The sequence below is a fragment of the Rhinatrema bivittatum genome, chromosome 6 (assembly GCF_901001135.1).
Source record: "Rhinatrema bivittatum chromosome 6, aRhiBiv1.1, whole genome shotgun sequence".
Classification (NCBI taxonomy): domain Eukaryota; kingdom Metazoa; phylum Chordata; class Amphibia; order Gymnophiona; family Rhinatrematidae; genus Rhinatrema; species Rhinatrema bivittatum.
In genome coordinates this window covers 176,371,466-176,389,997 of record NC_042620.1, presented here as the reverse complement: position 1 = coordinate 176,389,997, position 18,532 = coordinate 176,371,466, and the positions used below count along the sequence as shown (strand labels likewise).

Here is an 18,532-nt window from a genome sequence, read left to right as displayed (position 1 = left end):
GGGTGTTTGGAACCAATGTGGGGATGTGATGATGCCAGGAGGGAGGGAAGGGGAATTGAGGATACAAGGATGATGTGGGGCAGAGGGAAAGGAAGGTGATGATGAGGATGCTGAAGGGAAGGGAACATGATGATGTGGAAGAGGGGGGAAGAAGACGGGAAGGAGATGGTGCGCTGTGACAAAGTATTTATTTATTTAGACATTTTATATGCCGTCGTTCCATGTATAGATCACAACGGTTTACAAAGCGACATTCATAGTTATAACTCAACATACAAACAAACAAGGATTGGTTACAGAGCTGGTAATCATAGTCAGGCATTAATATCTATCAAGTGAAATTTTTTTTAGTTCATATTAAATCCAGTGTCGGATGTGCCAATGTATGAAAAAGGTTTAGAACCATTGCTACAGATAGTACACAAAAATCACAATAAAGTCACAAATATACTATGGTACTTTTCAAATAGGTATACCCTCATTTATGGGCTAATGCACACTTCCGCCTACCGGCGTTTTTTGCTTTTAGGTACAACTGCCAATTTGGCTGCCCATTTAATATACGATCACAGGGTTACCAAGATTTTTTAGAAAAGACCATTTTTTACGCCGCTGCTTGTCTTTGACAAAGCGGCGTGCAGTTGAGCTTTCGGGACTACTGCTTGTCCACTGAAAAGATAAGTGGATTTATTCTTTTCAACGAAAAAAACGTTAGAAAAGAGACTTTTCTGAAAAAAAGAAAAAAAGAAAAAAAGTTCCAAAGGGTGGTAAAAAAAGAAAATTTTTTTTTTCATGAAATATTTATTTTCTCAAAGACAAGCAGCGGCGTAAAAAATGGTCTTTTCTAAAAAATCTTGGTAACCCTGTGATCGTATATTAAATGGGCAGCCAAATTGGCAGTTGTACCTAAAAGCAAAAAACGCCGGTAGGCGGAAGTGTGCATTAGCCCATAAATGAGGGTATACCTATTTGAAAAGTACCATAGTATATTTGTGACTTTATTGTGATTTTTGAGATTAATCGTGTCACAATTTCTCCAGTTTTTTGTTCATTATAGAGATAGTACACAAGCACAACACACTGAACTATAGTTCAACCAATCTCCATGCCATTAAAGGATTGAAAGCCGTCAGAATCAAAGATTTCCAAGGCTGTTTTTGGGTCACATTCAGGTTTTTAGTAGGCGTTTGGTACCAGTTTATACATACATTGTTTAGTTTGAGTTTGCTCTTGTCCTGTTTCTGGAGGTGCCCAGAGAGGTGATAGAGGACGGCCCTGCTTCGTCTTCTGTTGGCATTGAACCCCGGGGGTCTGGTGTCTGTGTAGATTTCCAAATCATCGGCTGCCAGAGAGAGGAAAGAGAAACACACAAGGTGATCAATGGATAAAAGGAGACTTTTAGAAACAACAAAGCCTATTTCCAAGAATCGGGCTGTTGAAAGAATATACAATAGACCTCTGACATATACCTGTACAATCTGAATGGTGAATGCACAATATGGAGGTGTAGGGCCTCACTAGGTCCATACAATTTATTAATTTATTTTTATTTAATTAATTTGTATACTGCTTTTGACAAAGTTCAAAGAAGTTTACAGTATTATAAGCATACAATAGAAAATACTATAAATTAACAGAACAAACATTAAGTAAGAATCAGAATAAATATCAAAGTTAATAGTAAAAGCAACAATTAATGTAACAATAAACAATGTAAAAAACATATAAAAACAAATGAAAGAAATCAACCTACATATTAAGGAGCTGAGTTAAAAACTGATTAAAATAAAAAACATTTTAACATCTTTTAAAAAATGTTATTGCATTATGTGAATCAGATAGTTTATGGAAGGCTGTTCCAGAGTACTGAAACTGCGACTGAAGGTCACGTGATTCTAATTTTGCCAACCTAAAAGAAGGGACAGCTAAGAAATGTGACTGAGAGGAGCATAATGTGCGTGCAGGGATAGAAAATTTCAAGAGTGCACAATTCATGGAACATCATCTTTGTCCAATAGTTTATTAATAATAGTTGTCACCTTGTATTTTATTCTGGCCTCAATCAGAAGCCAATGAAGTTCACAGAGAACTGGTATAATAAGTTATCTTGTCCCTATACCTGTTAAAATTACGAGCAACAGACTTTTGTGGCACTTGTAAAACATGCAGCACATATTGTGGAAGTCCTATGAAAAGGGAATTACAATAGTCCATCCCAGTCAGGGTTAGCCCTTGCAAAACAGTTTGAAAGTCTCAAGGCTCAAGTGCATGTTTAAGATGGCAGAGCATTTTTAACTTTAAAAAAGGTGGTTCTGGTTACTGCATTTATTTGTGGATACATTGTGAGCTTGGAGTCAAGAATGATTCCAAGACTCATCCTGAGCAGATGATTTCACAGCCCGCAAAAACAAAAAGATGATGGTTTGGTTTATCAGCATCAGAGAAATTTTCCAAGATCATAATCCTAGTCTTTGAGATATTCAGTGACAATCTATTATATGACAACCATGCATTTATAGTGGAAAGATATAAAGAAAGAAACTGAAAGGTTTCTGTCCTTAAAGCAGATACTGGAAAGAATAACTGAATGTCATCTACATCACATCACACCAATGCAAAATAGGGCACGACATAGCGGGGTAAATATATATATTAAACAGGGAGCAGATAATGCCAAATTCTGCAAACCCTAGTCTCAGTCATGTGCCATAAAGATGTTCCAGATGCCATATGAATTTTTTGTTGGTGATAAGTCAAATATGATGTAAACCAGGGTAATGCCTTGCCAGCAAATCCAAACTTCTTAAATAGTTTTATAAAATTTCATGGCTCACTGTATTGAACACCATGGAAATATCTAGTAAAATTAAATCTCTGACCAGCATCAAAACCTCATCAAATATGGTCCACAGTTGATATCAATAATAATTTGGTATTCAGCAAGTTCTGAAAGACAAATTGAAATTAATCTAATATTGGAAAATCTTCCATAGAATCATGTAATTGCTTCAAAAACAACAATCCCTTTTATTTTAGCTATAAACGGTATGGAGGTGATTCTTCAATAGCTCAAAAAACAATAAGGATCCAGAGAGGGTTTTTTCTTGACTTTTAATAAAAGGCATTCTGAAGTAAGTTTTAGACGTCAGGTAAAATCCCTTCATTTAGTGAAAAATTTACAAGCTTTCTGGGTCATTCATCAAAATGCATTAGGGCCCTAACACGTGTGATAAATATCACAACACACATTAGTATGCACATTTTACATTTAGTATGCAAGTGGGAGGTGTTAATGGAAATAGGGGTCTGCTAGCACAGAATGTGGTAGAGTAACGTACACTGTCACAGGATTTAATGTCAGAAATAACTACACTTTTTCTGTGCATTCTACCTGATAAAGAGGGAGAGAGAAGACATGCTATATACATATCACTGTAAGAGGGGGGCACTTTCAACCCAGGACAGGTTGGGGGGGGGGGGTGTGTTTGCATACACAGGCAGAGGAATTAACAGCAATCTCTACTGCATTTGTACAAATCCACTCCTCTTGTTGGTACCTTTCATTGATTCAAATGATAGAAATTCATCAGGCATATCAAATTTGCAGTTAATTCCTCTGTGTATGCAAAACCACCACCCACCAAGTGGAAAAGTGCCCCCTCTTACAGAGGTGTTTATATATCTATATATATATATATATATATATAGCATGTCATATTGTCTCTATATAGAGGTGCTCTCTCTCTCTCTATTTCCACAAGATTTATAGCAATTTGATAAATCTAGGGGATTGTTAGTACAGGAGCAATCACAACTTTTAAAGCTGTAATGGGACAAGGTTTTAACTAGAAGAGGACTCATTCAAGCCAGCAATAATCTAGGTAAGCTCAGAAACTGACACTGGTTGAAACATTTCCCATTTAGAATCAGTGCATGTCATTTCAGCCAAATTCATTGTTCCACCAGCGGTCACGGCAATTCAGGTTTCTTCCCCGCATGCAGGAACCACAAATCCGTCAATGGAAAGCTGTCCAGGCAAAGGCTCAGGCTTGGCGGGGTAATTCAATTGAAGAAAACAAATGAAGGAAAAACACCGGAGAGCATCCGATGGCATGGAGCACTCATGCGACTATCTTGCCCCCTCCTCAGCCTTCTTTTTTATATTTTCTTGAGAAAGTCCCTGTCGTTCTTCCAAGTATTTGAGCTTATGTATGTTAAAATGACCTCAACATCAGCAGTTTGGCATGTTGTTAATTACACAGATATTGGATGCTTGGTAACAGACACAAAAAGGGTTGAATTAGCACAAGTTTGAAACTTGTCAGCAGTAATGTCAGTCATCAAGGCTTCTATGAATTGAAATTAATAAGCACAGCCAAGTCTTTGTAAATGGTGTATGATTGGTTGAGTATGCAAGTGCAAATCTTCGATCAGCAAACAAAGCACTCCTAACCATCCCTTCAGTTAAAACAGCAAGACTAACCCAAGTGAGGGAAAGGGCCTTATCATTAGCAAGACCCACAATATGGAACACAATGCCTCCAGAGATCAGGCTACAAAGTGATCTCAAGGCATTTAAGAAAAGTTTAAAAACATGGCTTTTTAAACAGGCATTTTACAAGGAGACGGGAGAATAGAAATTATTCAGGAATAAGCAGATAAGCACCGACACACAGTACTTAGGACAATACAGTAGAGTAGTCTATGAACCCCACATCACAACTAGCATATTGATAACACTATGTATGATAAATTTACCCGTAAAAGTACTTTGGGCCAGATTTTCAAAAGCATTTACTTGAGCAAAACTGGTTTTTGCTCGAGTAAATACACTTTACTCAAGTAAGTGGGCTTTTCAAAATTGCTACAATATATGCCATTGAATTGTCCATAGGATTTACTCAAGTAAGTGCACTTTACTCGAGTAAATAGCTTTTGAAAATTGCTACGATAGTATGTCACATTTACATGCGTAACTCCTTTGAAAATGACCCCCTCTCAGTACATTCGGTCATGACCCACTTCTCTAAAAATTATTTTGTCTAATGATATATTGTAACCGAACCTTTGACGGCACCTGTTAGAATGTACTATAGTACACTTTTACCTACATTAAATATGTGCCTACATGTAAACCGTTGCGATGGTATATAACTTAGCGACGGTATAGAAAAGATTTTAAATAATTAAATAAATAAATAAATAAAGGGACATCACTCCATCCAGAAATTATATCAAAATCAATAAGGAACTATAACGTTGTAATACCGCCATAAACTCAGGAATTGATTCATTAATTGCATCAAAAACAGAAACATAGAAATGTAGAAATTATGGCTGAAAAGGATCAAATGGTCCATCCAGTCTGCCCAGCAAGATTATGATAGTATCTGCTGCGTTGTCTTATCAATTTCCCAGCCAAGGGTTCTATTGCCAAATCAAATATAATTGGGGAAATAGGGCAGCCCTGCCGGGTGCCTCTTTTAATCGCAAATGTAGCTGATAACACATCATTAGATATAACACGAGCTGAAGGGTTAGCATACAAGGCCCTAAGTCAAGCAATATACACACCAGAAATTCCCATTTTTGAAGCATCAGGCACAAATATTGCCATGAGATATGGCAAAGGCCTTGTCCGCATCTAATGAAATGATAGCACCGGACCTTCTTTGGGCTGAAGCCAGGTGAAAGAGATTAAACAACCGTCTGGTATTATGTGTAGATAATCTACCTTTTATAAACCTAGTCTGGTCTTTATCTATTAATTCGAGTACCATATCTTTTATCCTTAATTGTAAAATTTATGCTAAAATTTTTACATCCATATTTATCAACGATATCAATTGATAGGACACCCACTCAAAGGGATCCTTCAAATTTTTTTATGTATTAATATCAATAGCGCTTCAGTAAGACATCCCATCTGGGTACCTGGAGACTATAAATAGTTGTGTAAATGACTTAGTCCTTGCACCAGTACATCTGCAAAAAAATTATAGAATCCAATGGGAAAACCATCTGGATCTTTGTTCTTCTCCGATACCAAAGGTTTAATAGCTCTAACCACTTCAGCTGTAATAGGATGTACAAGGGATGCCACATCTTCATCTGACAGTTTTGGGAGGCCGAAGAATTGACAAAATCTGTTACCTCTTCTTGTGTGCGTTCTGAATGGGAATTATGTAGCTCCTTAAAATGATGAGCAAATATTTCATTTATATGTGATGGTAGATAATTAATTGTAGCATCAGGAGCCCGCAGCCCATACACCAATGTATTGTCTATTCATTCTTTTACTGCTCTAGCCAATAAGGCACTAGTCCTATTGCCCTGCTCATAATATGTTTGTCTCATAAATGTCAGAGATTGTTCTATATTAGCAATCTGTAATGTCATCAGTTTATCTCTAGCCAGACTCAGTCATTAAAGTACTAGCAAAGAACCCCCAATCTTATGTTTTTGTTCCAAAGTCTTAATAAGCACCTCCAGTTATTTTAGCCTCTCTTTCTGCCTTCAGGTGGCTTGCATATGATATTATTCACCACCTCAGCACACACTTAAAAGCCTCTCACCATGCGTAGGATTACACTCCATCATGGAATTCATTTCACAATATTACTCTATAACCGGTGTCACCAGCTTTTGAAACCTCCTTCCTTAGCATTGAGATATTCAGCCGCCAGGGTCTGAAAGAGTGAGATTGAGATGCTGTCCCAATTGTAATTGCAATTGCATGGTGATCTGATAAAGTAGATGATAAAATGCCACAATCACGAGTTGTGTATCCTGCTGCATGACATATCTAGGTGAATAAAATGTATAATCCCAACTAGATGGATTACATTCCCTCCAGACATCTTTTAAAACATGACATAATATTAGATGATGTATTCTAGTTGCACCCTCTATTCTTCCCACATTAGGGTTCGCCTGTCAATTTTATTGACAAGGTATATGATCCAGTCTCCTCTCACATATAAACCACTCATGCCAAACTTCTCCAACTGCATACTCAGATCTTAGCTTGTGTCTCCCCAGTATCAGGGCCATAAACATTTGAGAGTATAATGGGTTGATCATACTTCCATACTTCTCCTTTGGATGGCACAATGATCTGTGTATTCGAAGAGGTAGGCTCTTTCTGGATAAGAATAAACATCCTCTGGCTCTTTGAGTTATAGGAGGTGGAGAAAACTTGCCCTACCCATCCGCTGCGTAATTTATCATGTTCCGCCTTTGACATATGTGTCTTCTGTAAGAATGCCACCCCTGCTTTCTGTTTTTAGAAGAATTGCAAAACTCCCGCTCTCTTTACTTGAATGTAAGGGGCATCCCTTACATTCAAGGATACCACATGTTCGTTAACCGACATCTTTCAACAAGAATAAACATCCTGAATATGGCCCAGAATAGAAATAACAAGTATGTGCACAAAAACAATATTATTTCTCTTAATCTGCCCTGAAGTTTTAAGGTGCCCTTTTTCTCTCCCCCCTTCCCCAATTTCTCCCAAAACTAACAAACTTAGGGAAACCCCCTACTCTTTTTTTCCTCCTACCTTTCCCACCTGATCCCCAGCAGACTACCCATCCTCCCCCACCCCATCCCTCAGCCCTCCCAACCCCTCAACATGTACCCTTCCCCACAACATCCATCTTTCCTCATACCCAGCATTTCCCTAACATTAAAAAATAACATCTTTAATAAGCTATTAACAAACCAACATCCCATCACCAGGATCCTTGGAGTCAACCACCAGGGGGAGCTCTTGCCAGGCCCAGGCAATGAATTCTACACATTGAGCATAGACACACAATACCAACTTAAAAAATACAAACATTTGCAGTTCAGCGACCCACAGAAAACCCCCCCCCCCCCCCTTAAGAAAAACCAAAAAGAAAAAAAGAAAAAGCAAACGATCCTCTGGTAAAGGTGACCGAAATTTATGCAAATAACTGGGTATTTCAGCTGTGAAAACACAGAGTTCAGTCCATGCCTCTGCTTTAACCGAGACTGGCCAAAATGAGTGTTGCCCATACCTCCGCTTCTCTGCATTTTTATGTTTAAATATGTTTATTGAATGATTTCCAATAGGTACACATTGCCAAAGAAAACGTAAACACAAAAGCAGAACACTGGTTTACACTGTCCAGTGTCTGAATACAGTGCATGTACCATAACCCCTCCCAAGCAGATAGAAAATCCCCTGCACTCCCACCCACCTTCCCCCCACCCTCACCAGGTAAGCAGTTCAAACCCTGTGTTCCATGTGACCGCTGTGTCCACCATCACTCTGTATGAAATCCACTAATTCCAGGCCCCCATTAACTAAATTATCTGTGAGAAATATTCCATTTGCCTTCTCAAACTCAAGTCCAAATCTTTGCGACTCATCAACTTGCTGCTCCAAATCTTCCAGAGGATCAAAATGTCCCCCCCTCAAAAAAATGTCCATCAAAATTAACTTAAAAAAAACCCAAAAAACAGAAATCACCCTTGAGACTTCTGCCAAGGATGCATAAGTCAGATCCTAGGCTATGCTGCCCCTGTCTCAAGTACCAGCCCTTTTCCCACAATAGTACCACAAAATAATGTTAACCGACATCTGCCATTTCCTGCAATGTTCTGTGTTTTCAGCACAGGCGGACATATGCCCCATGTTTAGCAAGGGGCAAGATCCATGACAGCCAGAAACTGCCGTACCTCCTCTACTGACTCAAACATGTGGTTGCGGTTATGGGTCTGAAATTTCAGTTGAGCAAGATAAAGAAACACATATGTTAGACCCTGCTGGCGAAGTTGTTTCTTTACCTCCCCAAAACAGGCTCATTTTTTGCATGAGTTGAGAGAAGTCCGCAAAAAGAAGATATGTTTCTGCTGATAGATAACCGATTACACAGTACGGGCTTTGTCCAGGATGTTTACTTTATCTATATAGTGGTGATACTGCACTATTATCGCTCTGGGTCTTCTGCCCAGGCCTGGAGGGGGAGCCAAGGCCCTATGTGATCTCTCTAATTTCCTTAACATCCAGGCCCAACACTTCTGGTATCCAACTAGAAAAGAAAGAGACCGTATTTATATCTTCCATATTCTCAGGGAGGCCCACTATGCGTATATTCTTCCGTCTTCCCTGTTCCCCATGTCATCAATCTTTTCATCAGTTAATTGCAGTCTCCGCTCTAAATAATCCACTTTCTTCTGGGCCTCCGTCACTTATAGTTCCAACTCCTCCATATGGTTCTCAGTACAGATATGTACATTGAGTTTTCCTGCACTGTGGTGACTTTCCAGGGAAATGGGTGAGTATTAAATATGGCTAAATGTATCCTGTCTACCCCATTTACAGTAAGCAAACTTACTTCTTTATCAACAAGCAGGGCTGAAGCTAAGGGGTAGATTTTAAAAAGTAGCGCGATCGCGTAGTTTTGTTCGCGCACCAGGCGCAAACAAAAGTACGCTGGATTTTATAAGATATGCGCGTAGCCACGCGTATCTTATAAAATCCGGGATCGGCATGCGCAAGGCTGCCGATTTTGGGCAGCCTGTGCGCGCCGAGCCGCGCAGCCTGCCTCCGTTCCCTCCGAGACCGCTCCGAAATCGGAGCGGCCTCGGAGGGAACTTTCTTTCGCCCTCCCCTCACCTTCCCCCTCCCTTCCCCTACCTAACCCACCCACCCCGGCCCTATCTAAACCCCCCCCCCCTACCTTTATCCATGGATTTACGCCTGCCGGAGGCAGACGTAAATCCACGCGCGCCAGCGGGCTGCTGGCTCACTAAGAACGGACCCAGGGGCTGTTCCGGAGGGCGCGGTAACGCCCCTGGAACGCCCCTGGGCCGAAACCACGCCCCCGGGCCTGCCCCCCAAACGCCGCGTCACCCCCCCCGAAACGCCGCGTCGTTTGGCGACGCCCCCGACATGCCCCTGACACGCCCCCTTAAAAAAGCCCCGGGACTTACGCGTGTCCCGGGGCTCTGCGTGCGCTGGCGGCCTATGCAAAATAGGCGCGCCAGCGCGCGAGGGCCCTGCTCGCGTAAATCCGGCCGGATTTACGCGAGCAGGGCATTTAAAATCTGCCCGTAAGGGTTGTAAGGCAGAACTCTTAGAGGTGAATTTTAAGAGTTGGTCATGTTAAAAGGCCCATATACATGAGTATCTGGGACAAGTGAAAACGACTCGTATTTTAAAACAGCCCTATTATGTGCATATATGTGCATACATGAGCAACCAAATGTGCAAGTAAAAGGGGTGGAGTCAAGATGTATCAGAAGCATTCTGGGGAGGGGCCAACATTTACATGCGTAAATCTGTATTTTAAATCTGGCAGCTGCAGCATAAGGTGGGCTGTTAGCCATGTATATTTACTTCTGCTCTCGATGAGGTACAAGTCTGCAGAATTCTCTTTTTAGACCTAATATGACTGGGTGAGAGGTCTGGGTAAAATGGGGGGAGTGCAGGCTGAAGAACCTGAGAGGTCTGGATAAGATAGACTGGGCAAACTGGTGGACTAATTGGTAAAACTGTTGCGACCATCACTGCCCGAAGTCTCCACTCCACCCACCTTACCTCTTTTGCAACTCCCTCTTTGGTTGATGGAAGTTTGGCTGCCAAGGGGTCATCTTGCCGACCTCCTCCGGCGTTCCCGGACCGGCTAGACGCTAGACGCATGTTCTCCTGATGCCTGATGCATGTTCTCCTGATGCCTAAGGGCACGCGCGCGGCGTGGCCCTGACTCAAGTACCAGCTGTGGCGCGAACCTCAGGTGATGGGCCTAGTCATTTGAAAGTCCATATTCAGCCACTGACTGGCTCGTAAACTTATCCAGTTAACTTTGCAGGGATATTCAGCAGCACAGGCACACCACTGAATATCCCCAGCTATCTGAAAATTTGCCAGATAAGTTTCTTTAGATAACTTTAGAACAGCTCTTCAGCTGTTCTAAAGTTATCTGGATTTATTAGCCAGATAATGCTAAAAATCAGCGTTTTTACAGCTAATTTAGGCTTGGATTTATCAAAATGCACTAAATATTGCATGCGATAGGAAAAGGGGTGTTTATAGTAATAGGCTATTTATCGCAAAGTGTGCTATCTTAGTGCTTCACATAGGTATTAGCGCAAACTGTAATAACTTTTTCGCACTAAGTGCCAGAATTGTTGTATTTCCTACCTATATCCACTGGGGGGGGGGGGGGGAGAGGGGGAAGGAGGGAGAGAGAGACTAACTATAAGGCCCTCATACTAAGTAGGTATTTATATCTCTATAGGAGGCCCACATAGCTAGTTGAGGTGAGGTTTAGGTATTAGTATAGGGGTTAGGGGCCACTTTGACATTCAGAGAGTCCATCAGAGAGTCCATCAAGTTAGGTTGAGAGAACATTGCACAAATCTCATCTTTGGGTGAGTTTCCTCACTCCGAAGGTCATCAAATCTTCACAAGAGAGCACTGTTCTGTTCGTACGTTGCACTCTGAATGTCAAAGTGGCCCCTAACCCCTACACTAAGACTTAAACCTCACCTTGAGTATCTTGGTGGGTGCGATAAAGCCATATCGCACAGCTTAACGCAAATGAAAAAGGTGTAGTTAAAATCCACATTAAAGCTGTGTGATATGGCTTTGCAAACTGCAAAGCTGGCCCACTTGGCCAGAAATCCCACCCCAAACTCCTCCCCCTTTCCTAATTTGCATCACACCATGCATTATGGTGTTTTTGTATGCGATAAAGGCGTTCTTACATGCATTAAAGGTGCTTTTCGCATGCGAAAATGCCTTAACGCATTCGAAAACGCCATATAGCACTTTGATAAATGACCCCCTTAACTAGATAACTGACTCTACCCGAGAATGCCTCTGTCCCACCCCCGAGTTAGCTTGGGGTCAGTCAGCGAGTAGAGATTTTCAAATCCCACCATTTGTCCAGCTACTTCCAAATATAGCCGGACAAATGATGCTGAATATTGGCTTCTTTGTTTTTGATAAAAAATGAGCTCTGTATGAAAATAGTTGAAATCATTCATCTAATAACACTAATATTAACTTACTAATTCTATTTTACAGTTTGGTATGCAGGAATCATATTCTTTTCATCAGGAATCCATTTAATAGTTTTGTTAGTGTATCTTCAGACAAAGCATATCATCTGATTAGCTCACTGAATAATTCCATCGGTCCTATTAATATTTGTCCAACAGTAATTATGAAAGCTATTTGTCTGGATGTTGCTGATTCTCTGGCTATGCTTATTAATGCCTCTTTGTCTGCTGGCCGAATGCCTGCCCTACTCAAGTTAGCTACTATGCGTCCTATTCTTAAGAAACCTTCTCTAGATCCTGCAGTTCTTTCAACTTACCAACCCATATCCTCTTTGCCCTTTGTTTCCAAATTACTGGAGAAGTTTGTCAAACAGATACAAGATTTTCTTGACATCAATAATATTTTTGATTGTTTCCAATTTGGCTTTTGATCTGGGCTTAGCACTGAGACCCTACTGCTTTCAAGTCTGGATGTTTTTCAACATGGCTATGATGCTTGGTACTTCTTGATATTTCTGCTGCATTGAAAGCATGGGGATCTCAGGTTGAGTGTTAAACTGATTTACATCATATTTGAAAAACCTTTTCCTGTACTTTTAAAAATGGGAGAGCCACAAGGTTTGGCCCTCTTAGCCATGCTTTTTAATATTTACTTCTCCTCACTGTGTAAAATCTTGGCCAGTTTATCTTTTTCTGAATTATAACATGTTTACCAACTACCAGATTCTGACATATTCGCATATCACCAGGTCCACCACTATTTTATTACGGCCCACGTGGGGCTAGAATTAGGTAAGGGGAAATCCCTATTGGAAAATTAGTGTTCTCAATTGGCTGGAGTTAAAAAACCCATTACCAAAATCCTCACCCTAATAAAGGAGATGACTGGGGGCAGAGCAGCATTTCAAAGGGCTTGGGAGAAGGATTTAGGGACGACTTTGGACAATGGAGTGTCGTGAGCAGGAGCTCAGTATCCTCAGCTCTAAAAGGGAATGGGTACAAGGTTATGTACCGCTGGTACCTCACTCCAGCTAAACTAAGTAAAATGTTTAAGGGAATGGATGGTACGTGTTGGAAAGGTTGTGGTCAGGAAGGAACTTATCTTCACATGTGGTGGGGGTGCCCGCATGTTACGAGTCTGTGGGAGGCAACTATTGATTTTATTCATCAGGTTACTCATATTATGGTGCCCAGAGACCCTAAAGTTTCCCTTCTATATACCCGTATTGAGGAGGGGGACACTTATACTCGGCGATGGGTCCATCAGGTATTCACTGCTGTCAAATGCAAGCTTGCCCTGTGGTGGCGTGGAGCTGATACACCTTCTATGAGTCAGATCCTAGGTAGATTAGATAAAATATTCCTCATGGGAAAGTTAACCACTATACGAAATGATCGACTTCACAGTTTCGAAAAAATATGGAACACCTATATTACCTGGAAGGCCGGTAGCGAACCCCACTCCGTCCGTCATATTTAACGGATGCCCACATCAAAAGATATAAATTACAGGGAGAACTTCTCCCACGCTCTGGGTATGCTAAGGGAGGGACCTTGTGTTCCTTATCTTAATACCTCTCATTCTTTTTATAGGCTCACGGCCCCTGGACTCCTAACCATAGCCTATTTTCAGGAGAGATTTCATCAGGTGCATCGAGTCAGCCCTAGTGGATATACTTAGAGGGGGGAGGGAAGCAGCCTGGGAAGGAACGGGGAAGACAGCGTGGCTTGGCGCGCACAAGGTGCACAATTGTGCACCCCCTTGCACGCGCCGACCCCGGATTTTATAACATGCGCGCACATGTTATAAAATTGGGCATACATATGTGCGTGCCTGGTAGTGTGCACACATGTACGCCCGCGTGCAACTTTTAAAAATCTACCCCTATATATAACTGTGGATACTGTGGTCTATAAATATTTAAATATTAAAAAAATAGGACTTCATGACATTTTTAGTTCAGTGTTTGAAATATACAGAACTGCCTCATGGAAAGTTATGGAACCCATTCAAGCACTAGGTCTTTTGAATGGAAGTCAGCCACAGCTATATTCAGATATCTACATATTTTGAGCAGCGGACATGGCACCGTATGTTCTTCAATCATGCCTAATTCTGAAACAGCTGGATTTGCTTATCTGTATTCTACAGCATTACCTCAGAAACATGCCCTAAACTGTAAAGGGGAAGAAAGACTGGAACTAAACAGAATGAGACCACTTTCCCTGTCAGGCAGGCAGTGTTAGCATAATTTAAAATATACAAAGATAAAGCAACCTGCACATGTTGAATAACTGAATAATCTGCTTTCCTTTAATAAATGAGGCTAGAAGTCTGGAAATGTCGAACAAATTGGAAATAGTAATTAAATTAGGAAGCAGGCTGTGGACTGCAGAGAAGAAGCCTCTCCAGGAACTAATATGAATAAACGATGCTTTACCGAGGAGCATCCTAGTGCAAAAGTAGGATATCTTTTTCACCCGAGAATACATTGATGTTGAATATTAGAGACACCTAGAAGCAGCTCTAACTGCAGCTCTAACACTAAACTTTCAAAAGGGAAAATTTGATAAAATGAGGAAAATAGTTAAAAAAAACTGAAAGGTGCAGCTGCAAAGGTTAAAAGTGTTCAACAGGCTTGGACATTGTTTAAAAATACAATCCTAGAGGCGCAGTCCATATGTATTCTACACATTAAGAAAGGTGGAAGGAAGGCAAAATGATTACTGTCATGGTTAAAAGGTGAGGTGAAAGAGGCTATTTTAGCCAAAAAAAATCCTTCAAAAATTGGAAGAAGGATCCATCTGAAGAAAATAGGATAAAACATAAGCATTGTCAAGTTAAGTGTAAAACATTGATAAGACAGGCGAAGAGAGAATTTGAAATTAAGTTGGCAATAGAGGCAAAAACTGATAATAAAAGGTTTTTAATATATATCCGAAGCAAGAAACCTGTGAGGGAGTCGGTTGGACTATTAGATGACCGAGGGGTTAAAGAGGCTCTTAGGGAAGATAAGGCCATTGCAGAAAGACTAAATGAATTCTTTGCTTCAGTGTTTACTAATGAGGATGTTGGGGAGATACCAGTTCAGGAGATGGTTTTCAGGGGTGATGAGTCAGACAAACTGAACGAAATCACTGTGAACCTGGAAGATGTAGTAGGCCAGATTGATAAACTAAAGAGTAGCAAATCACCTGGACCGGAAGGTATGCATCCTAGGGTACTGAAGGAACTAAAAAATGAAATTTCTGATCTATTAGTTAAAATTTGTAACCTATCATTAAAATCATCCATTGTACCTGAAGACTAGAAGGTGGCCAATGTAACCCCAATATTTAAAAAAGGCTCCAGGGGCGATCTGGGTAACTATAGACCAGTGAGCCTGACTTCAGTGCTGGGAAAAATAGTGGAAACTATTCTCAAGATCAAAATCGTAGAGCATATAGAAAGACATGGTTTAATGGAACACAGTCAACATGGATTTACCCAAGGGAAGTCTTGTCTAACAAATCTGCTTCATTTTTTTGAAGGGGTTAATAAACATGTGGATAAAGGTGAACCGGTAGATGTAGTGTATTTGGATTTTCAGAAGGCGTTTGACAAAGTCGCTCATGAGAGGCTTCTAGGAAAACTAAAAAGTCATGGGATAGGAGGCGATGTCCTTTTGTGGATTACAAACTGGTTAAAAGACAGGAAACAGAGAGTAGGATTAAATGGTCAATTTTCTCAGTGGAAAAGGGTAAACAGTGGAGTGCCTCAGGGATCTATACTTGGACCGGTGCTTTTCAATATATATATATATATATATATATATAAATGATCTGGAAAGGAATACAATGAGTGAGATTATCAAATTTGCGGATGATACAAAATTATTCAGAGTAGTTAAATCACAGCGGACTGTGATACATTACAGGAGGACCTTGTAAGACTGGAAGATTGGGCATCCAAATGGCAGATGAAATTTAATGTGGACAAGTGCAAGGTGTTGCATATAGGGAAAAATAACCCTTGCTGTAGTTACACGATGTTAGGTTTCATATTAGGAGCTACCACCCAGGAAAAAGATCTAGACATCATAGTGGATAATACTTTAAAATCGTCGGCTCAGTGTGCTGCAGCAGTCAAAAAAGCAAATAGAATGTTAGGAATTATTAGGAAGGGAATGGTTAATAAAAGGGAAAATGTCATAATGCCTCTATATTGCTCCATGGTGAGACCGCACCTTGAATACTGGGTACAATTCTGGTCGCCGCATCTCAAAAAAGATATAATTGCAATGGAGAAGGTACAGAGAAGGGCAACCAAAATGATAAAGGGGATGGAACAGCTCCTCTATGAGGAAAGGCTAAAGAGGTTAGGGCTGTTCAGCTTGGAGAAGAGACGGCTGAGGGGGGATATGATAGAGGTCTTTAAGATCATGAGAGGTCTTGAACGAGTAGATGTGACTCGGTTATTTACAGTTTCGAATAATAGAAGGACTAGGGGGCATTCCATGAAGTTAGCAAGTAGCACATTTAAGACTAATTAGAGAAAATTCTTTTTCACTCAACGTACAATAAAGCTCTGGAATTTGTTGCCAGAGGATGTGGTTAGTGCAATTAGTGTAGCTGGGTTCAAAAAAGGTTTGGATAAGTTCTTGGAGGAGAAGTCCATTAACTGCTATTAATCAAGTTGACTTAGGGAATAGCGATTGCTATTAATTGCATCAGTAGCATGGGATCTTCTTAGTGTTTGGGTAACTGCCAGGTTCTTGTGACCTGGTTTGGCCTCTGTTGGAAACAGGATGCTGGGCTTGATGGACCCTTGGTCTGACCCAGCATGGCAATTTCTTATGTTCTTATGTTCTATCCTTTTCTTTAGAGCTATAGGTAGATACTGAAGTGCACTACTCAGAAGGGAAATCTTGTGGTGATTGTATCTGATGATCTCAAGGTACCAAAATAGTGTGCTAAGGCAGAGGCTAGAGTCAGAACGATGCTGGGGTGCATAGGGAAAGGTATATCCAGTAGAAGACGAGAAGTGATAATGCCTCTTGTAGAAGTCTTTTGTGAATATTGTGTCCAGTTTTGAAGACTGTATCTTCAAATTAGGGATATGCTCCTGCATTTTTTTGATTTGCTTTGCTTTTCATTTTGCTTTTGTGTTTTATTTTATTTGAAAACAAAAAATGAAAAAAGAAATGAAAAACAAAACGATAAAAATTTTGAGCCACTCCACTGCAAAAAAACCCAAAACAAAACAAAACAAAAAATTTTCCTGGGACTCTCTCTCTGTCCTCTCCCAGCCTTCCTGGATCTTTGTACCCCAAATCTTCTTTCTTCACAGGGTAGAAGTAATCCTGTTACTTCTAACCTGCTCCGTTGGATTACAATTGTAAATGGTGCCAGCAGATTAAGGCCAGCACCATTATCCATTTCTTTTGTACAAGAAAATGGTGCTGGCCAAGGATCACTGGGGGGATGAGGGAGGGGCTAGGAGGGGGCCTATGTTTTGATCTGTTTTCATTTTGTTTGTTTGCTGCAAGGTACCCCATTTTAAAAGTGAAACAAATGAAAATGAATGAAATTGTGTTTCTAATGAATGCACATTCCTACTCAATATGGATATAAACAGGGTAGAGAAGGCCCAGAGAAAACTACCAAAATAGTGTGGGGTCTACCACAAACATTCTATGAAATGAGACTTAAGAACCCTATATGCATTCCCTGGAGAAGAGGTGAGATGGGGGATATGATAAAGACATTCATATACCTCAAAGGTATTAATAATGCACAAAATGCAAACATTTTTCAGGGAAAAGAATCCTCCAGAACAAGAGGTTATGGTGTTAGCCTCCAGGAGTGCAGATGCAGGAGCAGCATCAGGAAATATTATTTCATGGAAAAGGAAATGTTTGCTTGGAATGGCCTCCTGAGGGGAAGGTAGAGGCAGAAACAGTAATAGAATTCAAGAAAGCATTGGACAAGCTCAGAGGACTCCTGGCTCAAAAAAGTAAGAGGCAAGTCAAAAATCACCTGGAACCTATGGCATTGGAGCAGGAACAGAGTTGAGAAGACCAGATGAACCCTGAGGTCCTTTTTTGCTGTCATGTTTTCTGTTTCTACAAAGATGCTAGAGGAGGAAGAAAACAACTTTTGTCGACTGAAACCCCCACACTCTCAGGTAATGAAATTAGTTGACATAATCTTATTTGGATAGGTGTTGAAAATTCAAAAAATTTGTTATTATTACTGGAATATATATACTAGATCCAACTAGTGCTTATTGCAATAGAGGCTTTCAACATTCAGTAAAAATAATAACAACAATTTTAAAATTAATTTTTATATCATGATCACCAACCATTGGCACGCAATGCATAGTATAATTTAGTTTCTTATTTTTAAGAGCTTATAGCCAGTCCATCTCCAATTTTAGGGGGGTCACAAATTTAAAAACATTCATAAATAACATGAAACACTAAATCACAAACCTAAATAAAACAATCATATT

The 18,532-nt window shown here is 40.4% G+C and overlaps 1 protein-coding gene across 1 annotated transcript in view; it reads right to left on the bottom strand.

Annotated features, from left to right (window-relative positions):
* LOC115093843 (potassium voltage-gated channel subfamily H member 8-like) overlaps positions 1–18,532 on the bottom strand; it is a 783,142-nt gene that overhangs the window by 457,183 nt on the left and 307,427 nt on the right. The window contains exon 3 of the mRNA XM_029606179.1: positions 1,209–1,342. Coding sequence (XP_029462039.1) covers positions 1,209–1,342 — 134 coding nt within the window. The remainder of the gene's footprint in view (positions 1–1,208; positions 1,343–18,532) is intronic.